The 20,773-nt window shown below is 49.6% G+C and overlaps 1 protein-coding gene across 1 annotated transcript in view; it reads left to right on the top strand.

Annotated features, from left to right (window-relative positions):
* The window catches only part of MUC6 (mucin 6, oligomeric mucus/gel-forming), a 155,588-nt gene that overhangs the window by 117,703 nt on the left and 17,112 nt on the right, over positions 1 to 20,773 (top strand). Inside the window, exons 39-43 of the mRNA XM_075325390.1 lie at positions 320 to 462; positions 608 to 671; positions 1,572 to 1,616; positions 1,659 to 1,907; positions 11,812 to 11,896. Of these exons, the coding sequence (XP_075181505.1) occupies positions 320 to 462; positions 608 to 671; positions 1,572 to 1,616; positions 1,659 to 1,907; positions 11,812 to 11,896 (586 nt within the window). The remainder of the gene's footprint in view (positions 1 to 319; positions 463 to 607; positions 672 to 1,571; positions 1,617 to 1,658; positions 1,908 to 11,811; positions 11,897 to 20,773) is intronic.

Genomic DNA, 20,773 nt, shown 5'->3' with positions numbered 1-20,773 from the left:
CTCCTACAACTAAAACTCCCATTACAACTAGTACTGCTACTACACCCACCCCAACAACAACTTCAACAACAACTACTACACATCCACCATCAACACCCACTCCTGTAACCACTACCACCGTTACTACCCACTCACCTTCTACATCTCCGACAACGAAAACTCCCATTACAACTAGTACTGTTACTACACCCACCCCAACAACAACTTCAACAACAACTACTACACATCCACCATCAACACCCACTCCTGTAACCACTACCACCGTTACTACCCACTCACCTTCCACATCTCCTACAACTAAAACTCCCATTACAATTAGTACTGCTACTACACCCACCCCAACAACAACTTCAACAACAACTACTACACATCCACCATCAACACCCACTCCTGTAACCACTACCACCGTTACTACCCACTCACCTTCTACATCTCCGACAACGAAAACTCCCATTACAACTAGTACTGTTACTACACCCACCCCAACAACAACTTCAACAACAACTACTACACATCCACCATCAACATCCACTCCTGTAACCACTACCACCGTTACTACCCACTCACCTTCCACATCTCCTACAACTAAAACTCCCATTACAACTAGTACTGCTACTAGACCCACCCCAACAACAACTTCAACAACAACTACTACACATCCACCATCAACACCCACTCCTGTAACCACTACCACTGTTACTACCCACTCACCTTCCACATCTCCTACAACGAAAACTCCCATTACAACTAGTACTGTTACTACACCCACCCCAACAACAACTTCAACAACAACTACTACACATCCACCATCAACACCCACTCCTGTAACCACTACCACTGTTACTACCCACTCACCTTCCACATCTCCTACAACGAAAACTCCCATTACAACTAGTACTGCTACTACACCCACCCCAACAACAACTTCAACAACAACTACTACACATCCACCATCAACACCCACTCCTGTAACCACTACCACCGTTACTACCCACTCACCTTCCACATCTCCTACAACTAAAACTCCCATTACAACTAATACTGCTACTACAGCCACCCCAACAACAACTTCAACAACAACTACTACACATTCACCATCAACACCCACTCCTGTAACCACTACCACTGTTACTACCCACTCACCTTCCACATCTCCTACAACGAAAACTCCCATTACAACTAGTACTGCTACTACACCCACCCCAACAACAACTTCAACAACAACTACTACACATCCACCATCAACACCCACTCCTGTAACCACTACCACCGTTACTACCCACTCACCTTCTACATCTCCGACAACGAAAACTCCCATTACAACTAGTACTGTTACTACACCCACCCCAACAACAACTTCAACAACAACTACTACACATCCACCATCAACACCCACTCCTGTAACCACTACCACCGTTACTACCCACTCACCTTCCACATCTCCTACAACTAAAACTCCCATTACAACTAGTACTGCTACTACACCCACCCCAACAACAACTTCAACAACAACTACTACACATCCACCATCAACACCCACTCCTGTAACCACTACCACTGTTACTACCCACTCACCTTCCACATCTCCTACAACGAAAACTCCCATTACAACTAGTACTGCTACTACACCCACCCCAACAACAACTTCAACAACAACTACTACACATCCACCATCAACACCCACTCCTGTAACCACTACCACCGTTACTACCCATTCACCTTCTACATCTTCGACAACGAAAACTCCCATTACAACTAGTACTGTTACTACACCCACCCCAACAACAACTTCAACAACAACTACTACACATCCACCATCAACACCCACTCCTGTAACCACTACCACTGTTACTACCCACTCACCTTCCACATCTCCTACAACTAAAATTCCCATTACAACTAGTACTGTTACTACACCCACCCCAACAACAACTTCAACAACAACTACTACACATCCACCATCAACACCCACTCCTGTAACCACTACCACCGTTACTACCCACTCACCTTCCACATCTCCTACAACTAAAACTCCCATTACAACTAGTACTGCTACTACACCCACCCCAACAACAACTTCAACAACAACTACTACACATCCACCATCAACACCCACTCCTGTAACCACTACCACTGTTACTACCCACTCACCTTCCACATCTCCTACAACGAAAACTCCCATTACAACTAGTACTGTTACTACACCCACCCCAACAACAACTTCAACAACAACTACTACACATCCACCATCAACACCCACTCCTGTAACCACTACCACCGTTACTACCCATTCACCTTCTACATCTCCTACAACGAAAACTCCAATTACAACTAGTACTGCTACTACACCCACCCCAACAACAACTTCAACAACAACTACTACACATCCACCATCAACACCCACTCCTGTAACCACTACCACTGTTACTACCCACTCACCTTCCACATCTCCTACAACGAAAACTCCCATTACAACTAGTACTGTTACTACACCCACCCCAACAACAACTTCAACAACAACTACTACACATCCACCATCAACACCCACTCCTGTAACCACTACCACCGTTACTACCCACTCACCTTCCTCATCTCCTACAACAATAACACCCTCTACAATGAGTACAGTTACTACTCACACTTCTTCTACATCTACAACAACTTCAATACCCACTACTCCACCAACAACACTTCCTACTCCTACATGTTGTGAAACGATAACATCTACCACTACAGCTACAACTACAACTATTTCATCTACCACTCCCATCACTACATCTTCAACAACCAGTACACATTCACCATCAACATCTCCTACAACAAAAACTCCCACTACAACTAGTACTGTTACTACACACACCCCAACAACAACTTCAACAACTACTACACATTCACCATCAACACCCACTCCTTTAACCACTACCACTATTACTACCCACTCACCTTCCACATCTCCTACAACTAAAACTCCCATTACAACTAGTACTGCTACTACACCCACCCCAACAACAACTTCAACAACAACTACTACACATCCACCATCAACACCCACTCCTATAACCACTACCACCGTTACTACCCACTCACCTTCCACATCTCCTACAACAATAACACCCTCTACAATGAGTACAGTTACTACTCACACTTCTTCTCCATCTACAACAACTTCAATACCCACTACTCCACCAACAACACTTCCTACTCCTACATGTTGTGAAACGATAACATCTACCACTACAGCTACAACTACAACTATTTCATCTACCACTCCCATCACTACATCTTCAACAACCAGTACACATTCACCATCAACATCTCCTACAACAAAAACTCCCACTACAACTAGTACTGTTACTACACACACCCCAACAACAACTTCAACAACTACTACACATTCACCATCAACACCCACTCCTTTAACCACTACCACTATTACTACCCACTCACCTTCCACATCTCCTACAACTAAAACTCCCATTACAACTAGTACTGTTACTACACACAGCCCATCAACAACCACTACACATTCACCCTCAACACCTACGCCAGCCACTCCAAGCTCATCTTCACAGAGCACTACTCCAGAAACACCTCAAATTAAAACATTACCACCAACAACATTTACTCCACCGGTTTCTGATCACCTGAATTTTTCATCTACTACCATTCATCCAGGTGAGTTTGTTTTTGGACAGCTATTATTTTTTTGGAGGGAAGCTCAATTATATAGTATTTTATAGGCATGATTAGTGCATGTACCCAGGGGCATAACTACCGCGGTCGCAGCGGTCGCCATTTGGACCGGGCCCGGGAGCATAGGGGCCCGGCGGGGCAGCCCGGCAGTTCAGCAGCCAGCTCCTGTCAGCGAGGGAGGAGCTGCGCTTATCTGTCACAAACCACTCGGCGGCTATATAACCCGCTGCCGACACCGGGCCCCCCTGCCTGGTGTCAGCGGCGGCACCGGGGGCCCCTCCCCCATCACCGCGCACAGTAATGTTGAAGCATAGAGCTGCCGACGGCACTTTATGCATAATCATTCCCTTCTCCCCCCAGTGCCTGCGCGGTGACGTCACTCCTGTGCAACTGCTGTGCTCAGAGTGCACAGAGCGCAGGATGGGAGGACGCCGACCAGAGCACCGGGAGAACGAGAAGGGGGAGGACAAGCAGCGGTGGAAGAGGAGAGTGGTGAGGACAGAGCAGCGGCTGGGGAATGAGGGGAGCAGTGAGGACGAGCAGCGGCTGGGAAATGAGGGGAGCAGTGAGGACGAGCAGCGGCTGGGGAATGAGGGGAGCAGTGAGGACGAGCAGCGGCTGGGGAATGAGGGGAGCAGTGAGGACGAGCAGCGGCTGGGGAATGAGGGGAGCAGTGAGGATAAGCAGCGGGTGGGGAATGAGGGGGGCAGTGAGGACGAGCAGCGGCTGGGGAATGAGGGGGGCAGTGAGGACGAGCAGCGGCTGGGGAATGAGGGGAGCAGTGAGGACGAGCAGCGGCTGGGGAATGAGGGGAGCAGTGAGGATGAGCAGCGGCTGGGGAATGAGGGGAGCAGTGAGGACAAGCAGCGGCTGGGGAATGAGGGGAGCAGTGAGGATGAGCAGCGGCTGGGGAATGAGGGGGCAGTGAGGACGAGCAGCGGCTGGGGAATGAGGGGAGCAGTGAGGACGAGCAGCGGCTGGGGAATGAGGGGAGCAGTGAGGACGAGCAGCAGCTGGGAAATGAGGGGAGCAGTGAGGACTAGCAGCGGCTGGGGAATGAGGGGAGCAGTGAGGACAGCAGCAGTGGAATTAGGAGACGTGAAGACAGAGCAGGAAGAGAGAGGGTGAGTACTTGTTGGTTTTTTTTTTAATATATATATATATATATATATATATATATATATATATATATATAAAAATTAGTGAATACACGGTGGCCAGAGGCCTGGAGAGGCCCATTATACATGGAGGCCTGGAGAGGCTGGCTGCAGTATTATACATGGAGGCCTGGAGAGGCTGGCTGCATTAGTATACATGGAGGCCTGGAGAGGCTGGCTGCATTAGTATACATGGAGGCCTGAAGAGGCTGGCTGCATTAGTATACATGGAGGCCTAGAGAGGCTGGCTGCATTAGTATACATGGAGGCCTGGAGAGGCTGGCTACATTAGTATACATGGAGGCCTGGAAAGGCTGGCTGCATTATTATACATGGAGGCCTGGAGAGGCTGGCTACATTAGTATACATGGAGGCCTAGAGAGGCTGGCTGCATTAGTATACCATCCTTGCTCACATAGTCTTTTACTAGGCAATGTCCCACTAGCCAGATTCCTACTCCACACTGATGAGGGGCAAATACCCCGAAACGGCTGTCTGTGGATGGATACCATGTTTGGCATAGGTGGTCTCCTTGACTGGAGACTGCCCTTCCCGTGGTTGTTCCTTCCCGGTGAAAGACCTGGCTAGTTTCCTGCCAGCGTTGAGAAACATGTGATGGTGTCTCCGCAGGCCTTCTTGATTTGAATATTTCCCAGGGGGCATTGCTCTAGAATCACTGCGTTGAGAAACACGTGATGGTGTCTCCGCAGTGGTGGATGTTGATCTCCCTAAGGTCAACCATCCTTGCTCACATAGTCTTTTACTAGGCAATGTCCCACTAGCCAGATTCCTACTCCACACTGATGAGGGGCAAATACCCCGAAACGGCTGTCTGTGGATGGATACCATGTTTGGCATAGGTGGTCTCCTTGACTGGAGACTGCCCTTCCCGTGGTTGTTCCTTCCCGGTGAAAGACCTGGCTAGTTTCCTGCCAGCGTTGAGAAACATGTGATGGTGTCTCCGCAGGCCTTCTTGATTTGAATATTTCCCAGGGGGCATTGCTCTAGAATCACTGCGTTGAGAAACACGTGATGGTGTCTCCGCAGTGGTGGATGTTGATCTCCCTAAGGTCAACCATCCTTGCTCACATAGTCTTTTACTAGGCAATGTCCCACTAGCCAGATTCCTACTCCACACTGATGAGGGGCAAATACCCCGAAACGGCTGTCTGTGGATGGATACCATGTTTGGCATAGGTGGTCTCCTTGACTGGAGACTGCCCTTCCCGTGGTTGTTCCTTCCCGGTGAAAGACCTGGCTAGTTTCCTGCCAGCGTTGAGAAACATGTGATGGTGTCTCCGCAGGCCTTCTTGATTTGAATATTTCCCAGGGGGCATTGCTCTAGAATCACTGCGTTGAGAAACACGTGATGGTGTCTCCGCAGTGGTGGATGTTGATCTCCCTAAGGTCAACCATCCTTGCTCACATAGTCTTTTACTAGGCAATGTCCCACTAGCCAGATTCCTACTCCACACTGATGAGGGGCAAATACCCCGAAACGGCTGTCTGTGGATGGATACCATGTTTGGCATAGGTGGTCTCCTTGACTGGAGACTGCCCTTCCCGTGGTTGTTCCTTCCCGGTGAAAGACCTGGCTAGTTTCCTGCCAGCGTTGAGAAACATGTGATGGTGTCTCCGCAGGCCTTCTTGATTTGAATATTTCCCAGGGGGCATTGCTCTAGAATCACTGCGTTGAGAAACACGTGATGGTGTCTCCGCAGTGGTGGATGTTGATCTCCCTAAGGTCAACCATCCTTGCTCACATAGTCTTTTACTAGGCAATGTCCCACTAGCCAGATTCCTACTCCACACTGATGAGGGGCAAATACCCCGAAACGGCTGTCTGTGGATGGATACCATGTTTGGCATAGGTGGTCTCCTTGACTGGAGACTGCCCTTCCCGTGGTTGTTCCTTCCCGGTGAAAGACCTGGCTAGTTTCCTGCCAGCGTTGAGAAACATGTGATGGTGTCTCCGCAGGCCTTCTTGATTTGAATATTTCCCAGGGGGCATTGCTCTAGAATCACTGCGTTGAGAAACACGTGATGGTGTCTCCGCAGTGGTGGATGTTGATCTCCCTAAGGTCAACCATCCTTGCTCACATAGTCTTTTACTAGGCAATGTCCCACTAGCCAGATTCCTACTCCACACTGATGAGGGGCAAATACCCCGAAACGGCTGTCTGTGGATGGATACCATGTTTGGCATAGGTGGTCTCCTTGACTGGAGACTGCCCTTCCCGTGGTTGTTCCTTCCCGGTGAAAGACCTGGCTAGTTTCCTGCCAGCATTGAGAAACATGTGATGGTGTCTCCGCAGGCCTTCTTGATTTGAATATTTCCCAGGGGGCATTGCTCTAGAATCACTGCGTTGAGAAACACGTGATGGTGTCTCCGCAGTGGTGGATGTTGATCTCCCTAAGGTCAACCATCCTTGCTCACATAGTCTTTTACTAGGCAATGTCCCACTAGCCAGATTCCTACTCCACACTGATGAGGGGCAAATACCCCGAAACGGCTGTCTGTGGATGGATACCATGTTTGGCATAGGTGGTCTCCTTGACTGGAGACTGCCCTTCCCGTGGTTGTTCCTTCCCGGTGAAAGACCTGGCTAGTTTCCTGCCAGCGTTGAGAAACATGTGATGGTGTCTCCGCAGGCCTTCTTGATTTGAATATTTCCCAGGGGGCATTGCTCTAGAATCACTGCGTTGAGAAACACGTGATGGTGTCTCCGCAGTGGTGGATGTTGATGTCCCTAAGGTCAACCATCCTTGCTCACATAGTCTTTTACTAGGCAATGTCCCACTAGCCAGATTCCTACTCCACACTGATGAGGGGCAAATACCCCGAAACGGCTGTCTGTGGATGGATACCATGTTTGGCATAGGTGGTCTCCTTGACTGGAGACTGCCCTTCCCGTGGTTGTTCCTTCCCGGTGAAAGACCTGGCTAGTTTCCTGCCAGCGTTGAGAAACATGTGATGGTGTCTCCGCAGGCCTTCTTGATTTGAATATTTCCCAGGGGGCATTGCTCTAGAATCACTGCGTTGAGAAACACGTGATGGTGTCTCCGCAGTGGTGGATGTTGATCTCCCTAAGGTCAACCATCCTTGCTCACATAGTCTTTTACTAGGCAATGTCCCACTAGCCAGATTCCTACTCCACACTGATGAGGGGCAAATACCCCGAAACGGCTGTCTGTGGATGGATACCATGTTTGGCATAGGTGGTCTCCTTGACTGGAGACTGCCCTTCCCGTGGTTGTTCCTTCCCGGTGAAAGACCTGGCTAGTTTCCTGCCAGCGTTGAGAAACATGTGATGGTGTCTCCGCAGGCCTTCTTGATTTGAATATTTCCCAGGGGGCATTGCTCTAGAATCACTGCGTTGAGAAACACGTGATGGTGTCTCCGCAGTGGTGGATGTTGATCTCCCTAAGGTCAACCATCCTTGCTCACATAGTCTTTTACTAGGCAATGTCCCACTAGCCAGATTCCTACTCCACACTGATGAGGGGCAAATACCCCGAAACGGCTGTCTGTGGATGGATACCATGTTTGGCATAGGTGGTCTCCTTGACTGGAGACTGCCCTTCCCGTGGTTGTTCCTTCCCGGTGAAAGACCTGGCTAGTTTCCTGCCAGCGTTGAGAAACATGTGATGGTGTCTCCGCAGGCCTTCTTGATTTGAATATTTCCCAGGGGGCATTGCTCTAGAATCACTGCGTTGAGAAACACGTGATGGTGTCTCCGCAGTGGTGGATGTTGATCTCCCTAAGGTCAACCATCCTTGCTCACATAGTCTTTTACTAGGCAATGTCCCACTAGCCAGATTCCTACTCCACACTGATGAGGGGCAAATACCCCGAAACGGCTGTCTGTGGATGGATACCATGTTTGGCATAGGTGGTCTCCTTGACTGGAGACTGCCCTTCCCGTGGTTGTTCCTTCCCGGTGAAAGACCTGGCTAGTTTCCTGCCAGCGTTGAGAAACATGTGATGGTGTCTCCGCAGGCCTTCTTGATTTGAATATTTCCCAGGGGGCATTGCTCTAGAATCACTGCGTTGAGAAACACGTGATGGTGTCTCCGCAGTGGTGGATGTTGATCTCCCTAAGGTCAACCATCCTTGCTCACATAGTCTTTTACTAGGCAATGTCCCACTAGCCAGATTCCTACTCCACACTGATGAGGGGCAAATACCCCGAAACGGCTGTCTGTGGATGGATACCATGTTTGGCATAGGTGGTCTCCTTGACTGGAGACTGCCCTTCCCGTGGTTGTTCCTTCCCGGTGAAAGACCTGGCTAGTTTCCTGCCAGCGTTGAGAAACATGTGATGGTGTCTCCGCAGGCCTTCTTGATTTGAATATTTCCCAGGGGGCATTGCTCTAGAATCACTGCGTTGAGAAACACGTGATGGTGTCTCCGCAGTGGTGGATGTCGATCTCCCTAAGGTCAACCATCCTTGCTCACTTAGTATACATGGAGGCCTGGAGAGGCTGGCTGCATTAGTGTACATGGAGGCCTGGAGAGGCTGTCTGCATTAGTATTCGTGGAGGCCTGGAGAGGCTAGCTGCAGTATTATACATGGAGGCCTGGAGAGGCTGGCTGCATTAGTATACATGGAGGCCTGGAGAGGCTGGCTGCATTAGTATACATGGAGGCCTGCAGAGGCTGGCTGCATTAGTATACATGGAGGCCTGGAGAGGCTGGCTGCTATATTATACATGGAGGCCTGGAGAGGCTGGCTGCTATATTATACATGGAGGCCAGGAGAGGCTGGCTGCTACATTATACATGGAGGCCTGGAGAGGCTGGCTGCTATATTATACATGGAGGCCTGGGGAGTCTAGCTGGTATATTATACATGGAGGTCTGGAGAGGCTGGCTGCATTATTATACATGGAGGCCTGGAGAGGCTGGCTGCTATTTTATACATAGAGGCCTGGAGAGGCTGGCTGCTATATTATACATGGAGGCCTGGAGAGGGTGGCTGCTATATTATACATGGAGGCCTGGGGAGGCTAGCTGGTATATTATACATGGAGGCCTCGAGAGGCTGGCTGCATTATTATATATGGATGCCTGGGGAGGCTGGCTGCATTATTATATATGGAGGCCTGGGGGGGCTGCATAAAAAACATGAAGGACACCTTATACATGGACTATAGGGGTGTATTATACATAGAGGTCTATGGGGCTGCTTTATACTGGAGGTCTATAGGGCTGCATTATACATGGAGGTCTATGGGGCTGCATAATACAAAATGAAGGACACCTTTTACATGGAATATAGGGGTGCATTATGCATGGAGGAGTATGGGGCTGCATAATACCATCTGAAGTTTTATGGGGTTGCATTATAATACATATAGGACTACGGGGGCTACATTATAATATATGGAGGACGATGGAGCCTACCTTATACATGGACTATGGGGGTGCATTATAAAACATTGGGGACTATGTGGTGCAGTATAATATATGGGGGACTATGGGGTGAATTATAATACATGGAGAATTATGGGAAATGCATTATAATACATGGAGGACTATGGAGCTGCATTCTAATATGAAGGGTTATGTGGGGCCCGTTATACTATTTGGAAGGCAATGTTGGTGCCATTATAGTATTTGGAGAACTATATACAAGGGGGGCAAAGATACAAGCAGGGGATGGGAACGTTTTGTGCTGAGGGGAAAAAGGCTCTTTCCCTCAGCACCCGGCTTTCCCATGCTCTGATATACATCTCTCAGCACCCAGCTTTCCCATGCTCTGATATGGGAAAACTGAGTGCTGAGGACTAGTGATGAGCGAGTATGCTTGTTACTACTCGGTACTCGCACGAGTATCACTGTACTCGGGCTACTCGGCGGGGACCGAGTACTCTCGCGATAGTCGTGCTGTACTCGTGGTCTTCATCCCTGCATGTTGGCGCTCTTTTGAGAGCCAGCCCTCATGCAGGGATTGGCTGGCAGACCACTGCAATGTCACAGCCCTGTTAGTTGTGGAATTGCAGTGATTGGCCGGCCCGCACAGCGTGACCGAGCCTTTATACCGGCGGGTGCGCTGTGCTCTGCTCACAGCCATCCAGACAGTCAGTGCAGGGAGAGGGTCGCTGCTTCAGGGAAAGGTTTGCGGCCCTTTATAGTTATTTCCGTAGCAGGGCTGCAAACAGTGTGACCAGAAGTCCTTCTCAGGACTATTCTAGTTGTATACAGGCAGGCAGGGTATAGCCAGGTCGGAGTACAGTAGCAGAGCCCTTCTCAGGACTATTGTTGCTATATACAGGCAGGGTATAGCCAGGTCGGAATACAGGCTAGTGACCAGAAGAGTCCTTGTAAGGACTATTGTAGCAGTATACAGGCAGGCAGGCAGGGTATATAGCCATTCCTAGTGGTGACCGTATACCAGCCTTCATCATATCTGGGGCTGGTGTACACAGTCTAAAACAGTCCAGATAGTGTCAGACTTCTCAGTAATTTTTTCTCCTAAAAACCTGTTAGGTTCTTAGTGCGTCCGTGCTTGCATTTAAAAACCGCACGTGTGTGCCTGTTGGTGGCAGCGTACAGGTGCACTTGTGTGCGTTTTTCACAAACTATTATATAACGCACAAGTGTAGTGTATAATACACGTCAGTCAGCAGTGGCTGATAGTGTCAGACTTCTGAGTAATTTTTTCTCCTAAAAACCTGTTAGGTTCTTAGTGCGTCCGTGCTTGCATTTAAAAACCGCACGTGTGTGCCTGTCGGTGGCAGCGTACAGGTGCACTTGTGTGCGTTTTTCACAAACTATTATATAACGCACAAGTGTAGTGAATACACGTCAGCACAGCATTGCAAAATGCGCAAGGGCGTTGGCAAGGAACAAGGAAGTGGACGTGATGGTGGTGCAGGCAGAGGCCGAGGTCGTGGGCAAGCTCTAATTTCGCCACAACAAAGGGCCACATCTAGTCGCTCGCACGTCCTGTCCCAAATTCTTGGGGACCGCAGCAGTACACCGCTCTTGAACCAAGACCAGTGTCAACAGGTTGTTAGTTGGATAGCGGATAATGCTTCCAGTCAGATTGGCACCACCACAAACACTCTGTCTTCCACACGGTCAAGTGTCAGTAGCCGTGATACTGCACCGCACATTTCAGAACCTGATCCTCCTTCCTACCACAAGGCTGAGTACACGTCCTCGGACATTAATGATCCCACACTTGGACACTCGGAAGAGCTGTTCACGTTTCAATTCGCACATTCTGGCCTCTCGCCAGCTCATGTTGAAGTGGGTCATGAGGAGATCGTATGTACAGATGCCCAAATATTTGAGCAGCCACGTTCTCACGAAGTTGGCAACGTGTCTCAACAAGGGGTGGACGATGATGAGACACAATTGTCAGGAAGTCAGGAGGAGGAGCAGGGTGCGGAAGAGGAAGACGACGTGGTGGATGATCCAGTAACTGACCCAACCTGGCAGGAGGATATGCAGAGCGAGGACAGCAGTGCACAGGGGGAGGGAGGCGTAGCATCCAACAGGCAGTAAAAAGCAGGGTGGTGGCTCCAGGCAGAAGTCAGGCAACCGTTCCCCGGAACAACAACACGACACAAAGTGCCTGTACAAATGTTAGGTCTTCCCGAGTCTGGCAGTTTTTTAAGTTGGCTCCAGATGATTCTAAAAAGGCCATTTGCAACACCTGCCGTGCCAGCATCAGCAGGGGTACCAAAACTAGCAGCCTGACCACCACCAGCATGATCAGGCACATGTCAGCCAAGCACCCGACTTTGTGGGAAGTACAACAGAGTCGAGGAGCAGTGCTTGCTGATGGCACTGATACGTCTTCGCTGGTTGTGCATGCGAGCCAATCCCCTGTCCATGCTGCCTGCGAACAAGCCTCCTCCGGTCCGGCACCTGCAGTTGCCTACGCAGAAATAACACCATCATCAAGCACGTCCTTGTCCCAGCGCAGCGTTCAGTTATCCATTCAGCAAACCTTTGAACGCAGGCGCAAATACACTGCAACGCCCCACATGCCACAGTTCTAAATGCTAACATTTCGCGACTGCTTGCGCTGGAAATGTTGCCTTTTAGGCTGGTGGAGACAGAAGCATTCCGCGACCTGATGGCGGCAGCTGTCCCACGTTACTCGGTCCCCAGCCGCCACTATTTCTCCCGGTGTGCCGTCCCCGCATTGCATAACCACGTGTCACAAAACATCACACGTGCCCTGAACAACGCTGTTTCACCCAAAGTCCACCTAACTACAGACACGTGGACAAGTGCTTGTGGGCAAGGCCACTACATCTCGTTGATGGCACACTGGGTTAATATTGTGGAAGCTGGGACCCAGTCTGAGCGAGGGACGGAACACGTCCTTCCCACACCAAGGTTTGCAGGCCCTACCTCAGTCAGGGTTTCACCCACACTCTACAGCTCCGGAATGTCATGCTCTTCAGCCTCCTCCTCCTCCTGCGCATCCTCAACCACTTTACCCTCCACACCAGTCCCAAGCTGGAAGCACTGCAGCACTGCCTCGGCGAAGTGGCAACAGGCTGTGCTGAAGCTAATCTGCATAGGTGACAAACCCCACAATGCAGAAGAGGTGTGGACAGCTCTGAAACAGCAGGCAGATCACTGGCTCACACCTCTGAACCTAAAGCCAGGAAAGGTCGTGTGTGACAATGGCCGGAACCTGGTGGCGGCTTTGAGGCGAGGCCAGCTGACACATGTTCCATGCGTGGCCCATGTGCTCAACCTCGTGGTTTAGCGGTTTCTAAAGTCATACCCAGAGCTGTCTGATCTGCTGGTAAAAGTTCGCCGCCTGTCTGCACATTTTCGAAAGTCACCTACTGCTTCAGCCGGCCTTGCCGGCTTTCAGCGCCGTTTGCATCTTCCGGCTCACAGACTGGTGTGTGATGTCCCCACGCTTTGGAATTCAACTCTGCACATGTTGGTCAGGATATGTGAGCAGAAGAGGGCAGTTGTTGAGTACCTGCATCACCTAAGCCGTCGGGAAATGGGTCAAACTCCACACATAACACCTGAGGAGTGGAGATGGATGTCCGACCTATGTACCATCCTCCAAAACTTTGAGGACCCCACCAAGATGGTGAGTGGTGATGACGCCATTATTAGCGTCACCATACCGCTACTCTGCCTTCTAAAACGGTCTCTGCTCAAAAACAAACATGATGCATTGCAGGCGGAGCGCGATGAGTTGCAGCAAGAAACAGTAGTGGGTGTGGGTGATAACACACAGCCCAGCCTCGTCTCATCACAACGTGCAGTGGAGGACTATGACGAGGAGGAGGATGAAGACATGGAGCAACTCTCCGGCCAAATTGAGGATATGACATGCACACCAGTCATATCCTCGGTTCAGCGTGGCTGGCCAGAGGACAGGGTAGATGAGGAGGAGGAGGAGGACAGCATGTTCAGTCATCGTGTTGGTCAGGCTACTGAAGTCCTGGCTGTTAAGAGTCTGGCGCACATGGCTGACTTTATGGTAAGCTGCCTGTCTCGTGACCCTCGCGTTAAGAACATCTTGGCCGACAATCATTACTGGTTGGTAACACTGTTAGACCCACGCTACAAGGAGAACTTTATGTCTCTTATTCCCGAGGCGGAGAGGTCAACCAAAATGCAGCAGTTCCGGAAGGCCATAGTCACGGAAGTAGGCAAAGCATTCCCCTCACAAAACGCTAGCGGCATAGGTCAGGAATCAGTGGACAACCAAGGCGTACAGCCGAGAGAGGCACAAGTCCAATCCGCCAGAGGTAGGGGAACAGTCTTTAAGATGTGGGACAGTTTTCTCAGCCCCACGTACCACAGCCCCTGAGGTGCGGGGTAGTGCCACAAGAAATCCTAAGTTTGCCCAGATGCTCAAGGAGTACCTTGCAGATCGAACAACTGTACTCCGACATTCCTCTGTGCCTTACAATTATTGGGTATCCAAGGTGGACACGTGGCATGAATTGGCTCTCTAAGCCTTGGAAGTCCTGGCCTGCCCTGCCGCTAGCGTTTTGTCAGAGCGTGTTTTTAGTGCCGCAGGTGGAATCATTACAGATAAACGCACCCGCCTGTCAACTGAAAATGCTGACAGGCTGACTCTGATCAAGATGAACAAGGGTTGGATTGGGCCAGACTTCACCACACCACCAGCAAATGAGAGCGGAATTTAAAGTTTGTAACGGGAATTTGCCATGTACCTCCACTCACCCATGGGTACACACTTCTGGACTTTGGATAATCGCTGGACTGCTCCTCCTTCTCCTCATGCGCCACCATGATGACCGTTACAATAGTTAGGCCTTTGTTTCAGGTATACCCCCAGTGGTAAATTTTTTCGCCCATTCTTTGCAGAATGGACATTACAACGACAGGAGAACCACTCCTTTGCAATGGGAACAATGTTTTGAGGCCCTCATGCACGTCTCTATCCAGGGACAACGTGGAGCCTCCCAATTTTTGGCTGCCCTGCCTAAGGGCTATACTATAATACACCCACTTCCTGACAATGGACACTTAATGTTTTGAGGCCCTCATGCACGTCTCTATCCAGGGACAACGTGGAGCCTCCCAATTTTTGGCTGCCCTGCCTAAGGGCTATACTATAATACACCCACTTCCTGACAATGGACACTTAATGTTTTGAGGCCCTCATGCACGTCTCTATCCAGGGACAACTTGGAGCCTCCCAATTTTTGTCTGCCCTGCCTAAGGGCTATACTATAATACACCCACTTCCTGACAATGGACACTTAATGTTTTGAGGCCCTCATGCACGTCTCTATCCAGGGACAACGTGGAGCCTCCCAATTTTTGGCTGCCCTGCCAAAGGGCTATACTACAATAGACCCACTTCCTTACAATAGGCACTTCAGGTTTACAGGCCCTCATGCACGTCTGTATGCAGGGGCATTGGTGAACATCACAATTTTGGACTGCCCTGGCAAAGGAAAATACTGCAAAGACTCACTTCCTCAAAATGGGCACATTAGACTCAGAGGCCTTTATGTACGTCTCTTCTCAGGGACATCGGAGTGCCACACAATGTTTTACGTAAAATCTTTCATGTATTAATCTCAAAAAGTAACATACACCAGCTCTATCTCACTATTGGGTATGTGCCCTTAACATTTCCGCCATGAAAATTCATTTTGGTGTCATTTTGGAAGGTTTTCTGGTGAGTCCGTAAAAATGGCGTAAAACGCGGACAAAATTGTTCACAGCTGTGACTTTTGAGTGATAAATGCTTCAAGGGGTCTTCCCCATGCTGTTGCCATGTCATTTGAGCACTCTTCTGAGACTTTTGTGCCATTTTTAGGGTTTCTACATGCTGCCGGGGGTCATTTCACAAAAATACTCGGGTCTCCCATAGGATAACATTGGGCTCGGGGCTCGGGCCGAGTACACGAGTATCTTGGGATGCTCGGCCCGAGCCTCGAGCACCCGAGCTTTTTAGTACTCGCTCATCACTACTGAGGACGAGATAAATATCAGAACATAGGTAAGCTGGGTGCTGATAGAGGGATTTCAGGGTGCTGTGGGTAAGAGCCAAGTGTCAGCGTCATTATCCTGTACCCCGAGTGTCAGTGTCATTATCCCCTACCCCAAGTGTCGGTGTATGTGGAGGGAGGGGGGCCCAGGTCTGAACTTTGCTCCGGGGCCCATGCAACTCTAGTTACGCCACTGTATGTACCCGTTGAGTATGAGCCTGTACTCTGCTTTGTGAATACACTGAAGTAGGAGCAGTCCACTTTGGATTTTGTGCAATTAGTGGGGGACTCAGACTTCCGATAAACGACAATCGATAGTTACCTTTTTATAGAGTAAGTGCTTTTCAAAAACTAGATTTTGTGTGGGATTAATTTGCTTTAGTATTTCGTTTTGTTTTGTTTTTTTATTGCATATTGTTTGGACACTGTGTGATTTTAATAAGTGGTGTATGGCGGTAATATTTAGACTAAAATTAACAGACAACTCCTACTCCAAATGATTCAGCCTGACTATGAAATATATTTGAAAATGTTGTTTGTCTCAAATTTTTTGCTAAGTTGGTTGGAATTTCTGATTTTTATTTTAACACTATTGCCCAATTTATCAATCAGTTGGGGAGTGGGGGGTTGTCATAATTCTGGCTTAAAATGGCTCAATGTATTTCAAAATATTTTGGGAAACTCGAAGTTCCATAAAAATTCGGCAACTTTCAGCATTTCCAGTTCTGGCCAGCCCTGCCAACTTTTTGAAATGTGGATGGAGCTCAGACTATATTGTGCATGGCCAAGAACGTCTGAGAGATTCATTAAAATTATGTCACAAAAGTAGCATAAATTATTACATAAAAGTGTGCTCAGTCCCTACCAGAATTGTTACTCCAGTCATCGGAGTGCAGCTCCAATCTTATTGAAATGAATCGGGGGCTTTGTCTGGAATTGTATACTGTCCCTTAACCAGTTTTTCCTTCCATTGTACATATAGTTGCCCTAGTCCCTGCTTCTGAAGATTCAGTACAAGGCTGTTATTTGGTTCAGTAGTTAACGGAATCGGTCAGCAGCATTTTGCTATTTAATCTGAGAGCAGCATAATATAGGGCACTACAGCCTGATTACAGGGATGTGTCACTTGTTAAGGTGTGTGCTGTAGTGTAAATAAAATCAGTATTTTATCAACAGGAGATTATCACTACAGGACTACATCCCCTGTGCCAGACAGTCCGGCTAATCTGTGTAACCCCGCCCCCACCACTGATTTACAGTGAATGTTGTGGGGTTGGCAGGGGGCCATAGTCGTGGGCAGAGGAGAGCCCCTTCTTCCAGGCAGCGTTTCTCTTTGATGCTGTATTCCTGCCACCTCCAAAGTGCAACCAGGGACACCGCAGCTTCACCGCCTCAGGACAAATTCAGACACGAAGTCCATGACAACAGTTAACATAAATTTACTGTTGAATAGCTTCTGTGGAGCACATCCGCTGCAGGCACATAGCTATAACATTACAGGCATGTTACATCCGCTGCAGGCACATAGCTAGAACATTACAGGCATGTTACATCCGCTGCGGGCACATAGCTAGAACATTACAGGCATGTTACATCCACTGCGAGCACAGAGCTGGAACGTTACAGGCATGTTACATCCGCTGCAGGCACAGAGCTAGAACATTACAGGCCTGTTACATCCACTGCAGGCACAGAGCTGGAACGTTACAGGCATGTTACATCCGCTGCAGGCACAGAGATGGAACATTACAGGCATGTTACATCCACTGCGGGCACAGAGCTGGAACGTTACAGGCATGTCACATCCACTGCGGGCACAGAGCTGGAACATTACAGGCATGTTACATCCGCTGCAGGCACATAGCTAGAACATTACAGGCATGTTACATCCGCTGCAGGCACAGAGCTGGAACATTACAGGCATGTTACATCCACTGCGGGCACATAGCTGGAACATTACAGGCATATTACATCCACTGCGGGCACAGAGCTGGAATGTTACAGGCATGTTACATCCGCTGCAGGCACAGAGCTAGAACGTTACAGGCATGTTACATCCGCTGCAGGCACATAGCTAGAACGTTACAGGCATGTTACATCCGCTGCAGGCACATAGCTAGAACGTTACAGGCATGTTACATCCACTGCAGGCACAGAGCTGGAACATTACAGGCATGTTACATCTTCTGCAGGCACAGAGCTGGAACATTACAGGCATGTTACATCCGCTGCGGGCACAGAGCTGGAACGTTACAGGCATGTTACATCCGCTGCGGGCACATAGCTAGAACGTTACAGGCGTGTTACATCCGCTGCAGGCACATAGCTAGAACGTTACAGGCATGTTACATCCGCTGCAGGCACAGAGCTGGAACATTACAGGCATGTTACATACGCTGCGGGCACATAGCTGGAACGTTACAGGCATGTTACATCCGCTGCGGGCACATAGCTGGAACGTTACAGGCATGTTACATCCGCTGCAGGCACAGAGCTGGAACATTACAGGCATGTTACATACGCTGCGGGCACATAGCTGGAACGTTACAGGCATGTTACATCCGCTGCGGGCACATAGCTAGAATGTTACAGGCATGTTACATCTGCTGCAGCCACATAGCTGGAACGTTACAGGCATGTTACATCCGCTGCAGGCACAGAGCTAGAACGTTACAGGCATGTTACATCCGCTGCGGGCACATAGCTGGAACGTTACAGGCATGTTACATCCGCTGCGGGCACAGAGCTGGAACATTACAGGCATGTTACATCAACTGCGGGCACATAGCTAGAACGTTACAGGCGTGTTACATCCGCTGTGGGCACATAGCTAGAACATTACAGGCATGTTACATCCGCTGCAGGCACAGAGCTGGAACGTTACAGGCATGTTACATCCGCTGCGGGCACAGAGCTGGAAAGTTACAGGCATGTTACATCCGCTGCGGGCACATAGCTGGAACGTTACAGGCATGTTACATCCACTGCAGGCACAGAGCTGGAACATTACAGGCATGTTACATCTTCTGCAGGCACAGAGCTGGAACATTACAGGCATGTTACATCCGCTGCGGGCACAGAGCTGGAACGTTACAGGCATGTTACATCCGCTGCGGGCACATAGCTGGAACGTTACAGGCGTGTTACATCCGCTGCAGGCACATAGCTAGAACGTTACAGGCATGTTACATCCGCTGCAGGCACAGAGCTGGAACATTACAGGCATGTTACATACGCTGCGGGCACATAGCTGGAACGTTACAGGCATGTTACATCCGCTGCAGGCACATAGCTAGAATGTTACAGGCATGTTACATCCGCTGCGGGCACATAGCTAGAATGTTACAGGCATGTTACATCTGCTGCAGGCACATAGCTAGAACATTACAGGCATGTTACATCCGCTGCAGGCACAGAGCTGGAACGTTACAGGCATGTTACATCCGCTGCAGGCACAGAGCTGGAACATTACAGGCATGTTACATCCACTGAGGGCACAGAGCTGGAATGTTACAAGCATGTTACATCCGCTGCAGGCACATAGCTAGAACATTACAGGCATGTTACATCCGCTGCAGGCACAGAGCTGGAACATTACAGGCATGTTACATCCACTGCGGGCACATAGCTGGAACATTACAGGCATGTTACATCCACTGCGGGCACAGAGCTGGAATGTTACAGGCATGGTACATCCGCTGCAGGCACATAGCTAGAACGTTACAGGCATGTTACATCCGCTGCAGGCACAGAGCTGGAACGTTACAGGCATGTTACATCCGCTGCGGGCACAGAGCTGGAAAGTTACAGGCATGTTACATCCGCTGCGGGCACATAGCTGGAACGTTACAGGCATGTTACATCCGCTGCGGGCACATAGCTAGAACGTTACAGGCATGTTACATCCGCTGCGGGCACATAGCTGGAACGTTACAGGCATGTTACATCCGCTGCAGGCACAGAGCTGGAACATTACAGGCATGTTACATCTTCTGCAGGCACAGAGCTGGAACATTACAGGCATGTTACATCCGCTGCGGGCACAGAGCTGGAACGTTACAGGCATGTTACATCCGCTGCGGGCACATAGCTAGAACGTTACAGGCGTGTTACATCCGCTGCAGGCACATAGCTAGAACGTTACAGGCATGTTACATCCGCTGCAGGCACAGAGCTGGAACATTACAGGCATGTTACATACGCTGCGGGCACATAGCTGGAACGTTACAGGCATGTTACATCCGCTGCAGGCACATAGCTAGAACGTTACAGGCATGTTACATCCGCTGCGGGCACATAGCTAGAATATTACAGGCATGTTACATCTGCTGCAGGCACATAGCTGGAACGTTACAGGCATGTTACATCCGCTGCAGGCACAGAGCTAGAACGTTACAGGCATGTTACATCCGCTGCGGGCACATAGCTGGAACGTTACAGGCATGTTACATCCG

This window comes from Anomaloglossus baeobatrachus, chromosome 10 (assembly GCF_048569485.1).
Source record: "Anomaloglossus baeobatrachus isolate aAnoBae1 chromosome 10, aAnoBae1.hap1, whole genome shotgun sequence".
Taxonomy (NCBI): domain Eukaryota; kingdom Metazoa; phylum Chordata; class Amphibia; order Anura; family Aromobatidae; genus Anomaloglossus; species Anomaloglossus baeobatrachus.
This window is presented reverse-complemented; position numbering and strand designations above follow the sequence as displayed.